Below are 2,049 nucleotides of genomic sequence, written 5' to 3' on the forward strand. Positions count from 1 at the left end.
AGAATGGAAATTTTGGAGGGTCACTCATAATAATAGAGGTGAATTGAAAAAGGAAAAAAAAAATCTATCGAGAAGTTCTAGTCCCTCGATATCCCTAAAACAAACTCACCTCATTTAGAGAATTTGACAAAATTGTTCTAAAGAAACGGTTGAAACACCGCCGCTTTCCATGACAATTTCTCGTACATATAAAGCTAAAAATCCTGCCACTTTCTAAGAAACTTCCTATCCATAACCAACCAAACATCAATTGTTTGTTTGTTCCATTATTTTTGCTTAACTAGTTCCAACAACATTACTCAAACCTGCATCATGCTACTAAACTATCTCTTAACAAAACAAGTAAAACAAAGAAAGCAAACATTCTTATCCTTATAAGCATGACTTCTCCGCCACCTCGGAGAAATTTCTCCGGCAAGACTCCATTAAGTTCTTGCCGTAAACTCCACCATAACCCACTTCCAGAGAAACCCTCCACCAACGTTGTTGATCGCCGACATGTCTCGACTTCTCTGACATCGAAAATGCAAACTAATGACTCTATTCTTCGGCCACCGAAGCTGCTACTGAAGGTGACAATCGAGAACAGCTTGGGTGCAATACAGGTGCTGATGTTGTCTGAGAACACAGTTGAAGATTTGATAAAGGCAGCGTTGGTGTTTTATGAGAAGGAAAATAGAAGACCTATTTTGAATAACTATGATCCAAAGTCTTATGATCTTCACTACTCCAAATTCACTTTCCAAAGTAATTAACTGTTACTAAAAAATTTATAAATATTTTTAAGCCTACTTTAATTTGTAAGAAGACGACATTTATTTTGTGTTGGTGCAGGTTTGAAGCGGGACGAGAAGTTATTAGGGTTGGAGTCAAGGAATTTCTTTCTCTGCTCAAAGCCACACGTTTCTTCATGTACTCAGGAAGAGAATATGGCAATGGATTCTGCATTTCCTTGGATGATTTTAGTCCCTTTCCTGCTATAAATTAAGACAGTGGACATGTCACAAATGTTAGATAGAGTGATTATTGGAAATCTTTGTTAGAAAATGAATGGATGATGAAATAGTATCTCTCAATCTTAGAGCTTCTTTAGTTTTCTGAAAATCTTCTTGTACGTGTGTTTCCGCGTAAGTTCTCTAGCAGTCAAATTCAATATAGTAATTTAAGAAAAACCTAGAAGAATCTATACATCTCTCATCTATGATTTTGGACGAATATAATTGTGTATTATTTAAAAGAAAAATTCTAAAATAAAAAATATTATTTTTATTAATCCTTTGAATTGATCCCAATAATGATATAATGAGCATTTGATTCGAATAAATTGATCGAATACCGATGGTGAGTATGGAATATATTACTCTTAAAGAAAAATATGTTAATTACATTTTTAAATCATTATAATCAATGGAAAATATATTATAGAAAATATTATATATTAAAGTTAATATCTATTTTTCCCCTTGTAATTTTTAAAAAACCATGTAAAAATAATTTGTATTATCTTCTGTCATTCCCTTATTTTAGTTATCAAAAATAATAATTTGATAGATTTTTTTTAAATTTTTTTTTAATGACATCGATATTCAAGTTGACACTTTTTTATATTTTTATTAATTTTAAATAACTTTTACTTTTACTTTTTTTAAGATTGAAAATTTCAATACCTTACATATTTAATTTGTTTGATTAGAACATATATTATAAATATTTTGATTACACTTTTCTTAATTATTAATTCAATTTATAAAACATATCATATATTAACTAAATAAATATATTCAATTAATATTTAATTTATAAAACATATCATATATTATTTAGTAATATAAATCAAGTAACTTGTATGCAATTAAATAGTATTTTTTTAGTTCAATTAAATATTAGTCAAGTAAATTATATTTAACTCAAATTAAATAATAATTATACTATATGTAATAGATTTATTATATAAATTCTAAATTTAATAATATTAACTTATTATTTAATTTAGTATATAAAACATATGATATTTTATTATTTAATTAATAATATATAATATGTTTTATA

At 27.3% G+C, this 2,049-nt stretch overlaps 1 protein-coding gene across 1 annotated transcript; it reads left to right on the plus strand.

Moving 5' to 3' along the window:
- Positions 1–220: 220 nt before the first annotated feature.
- On the plus strand, positions 221–1,104 carry LOC127074120 (uncharacterized). The gene is made up of 2 exons (XM_051015413.1): positions 221–747; positions 835–1,104. The coding sequence occupies exons 1-2, from the start codon at positions 381–383 to the stop codon at positions 981–983; spliced, it is 516 nt and encodes a 171-aa protein (XP_050871370.1). The 5' UTR covers positions 221–380; the 3' UTR covers positions 984–1,104.
- Positions 1,105–2,049: the final 945 nt, after the last annotated feature.

This window comes from Lathyrus oleraceus, chromosome 4 (genome assembly GCF_024323335.1).
Source record: "Lathyrus oleraceus cultivar Zhongwan6 chromosome 4, CAAS_Psat_ZW6_1.0, whole genome shotgun sequence".
In the NCBI taxonomy this organism is placed as follows: domain Eukaryota; kingdom Viridiplantae; phylum Streptophyta; class Magnoliopsida; order Fabales; family Fabaceae; genus Lathyrus; species Lathyrus oleraceus.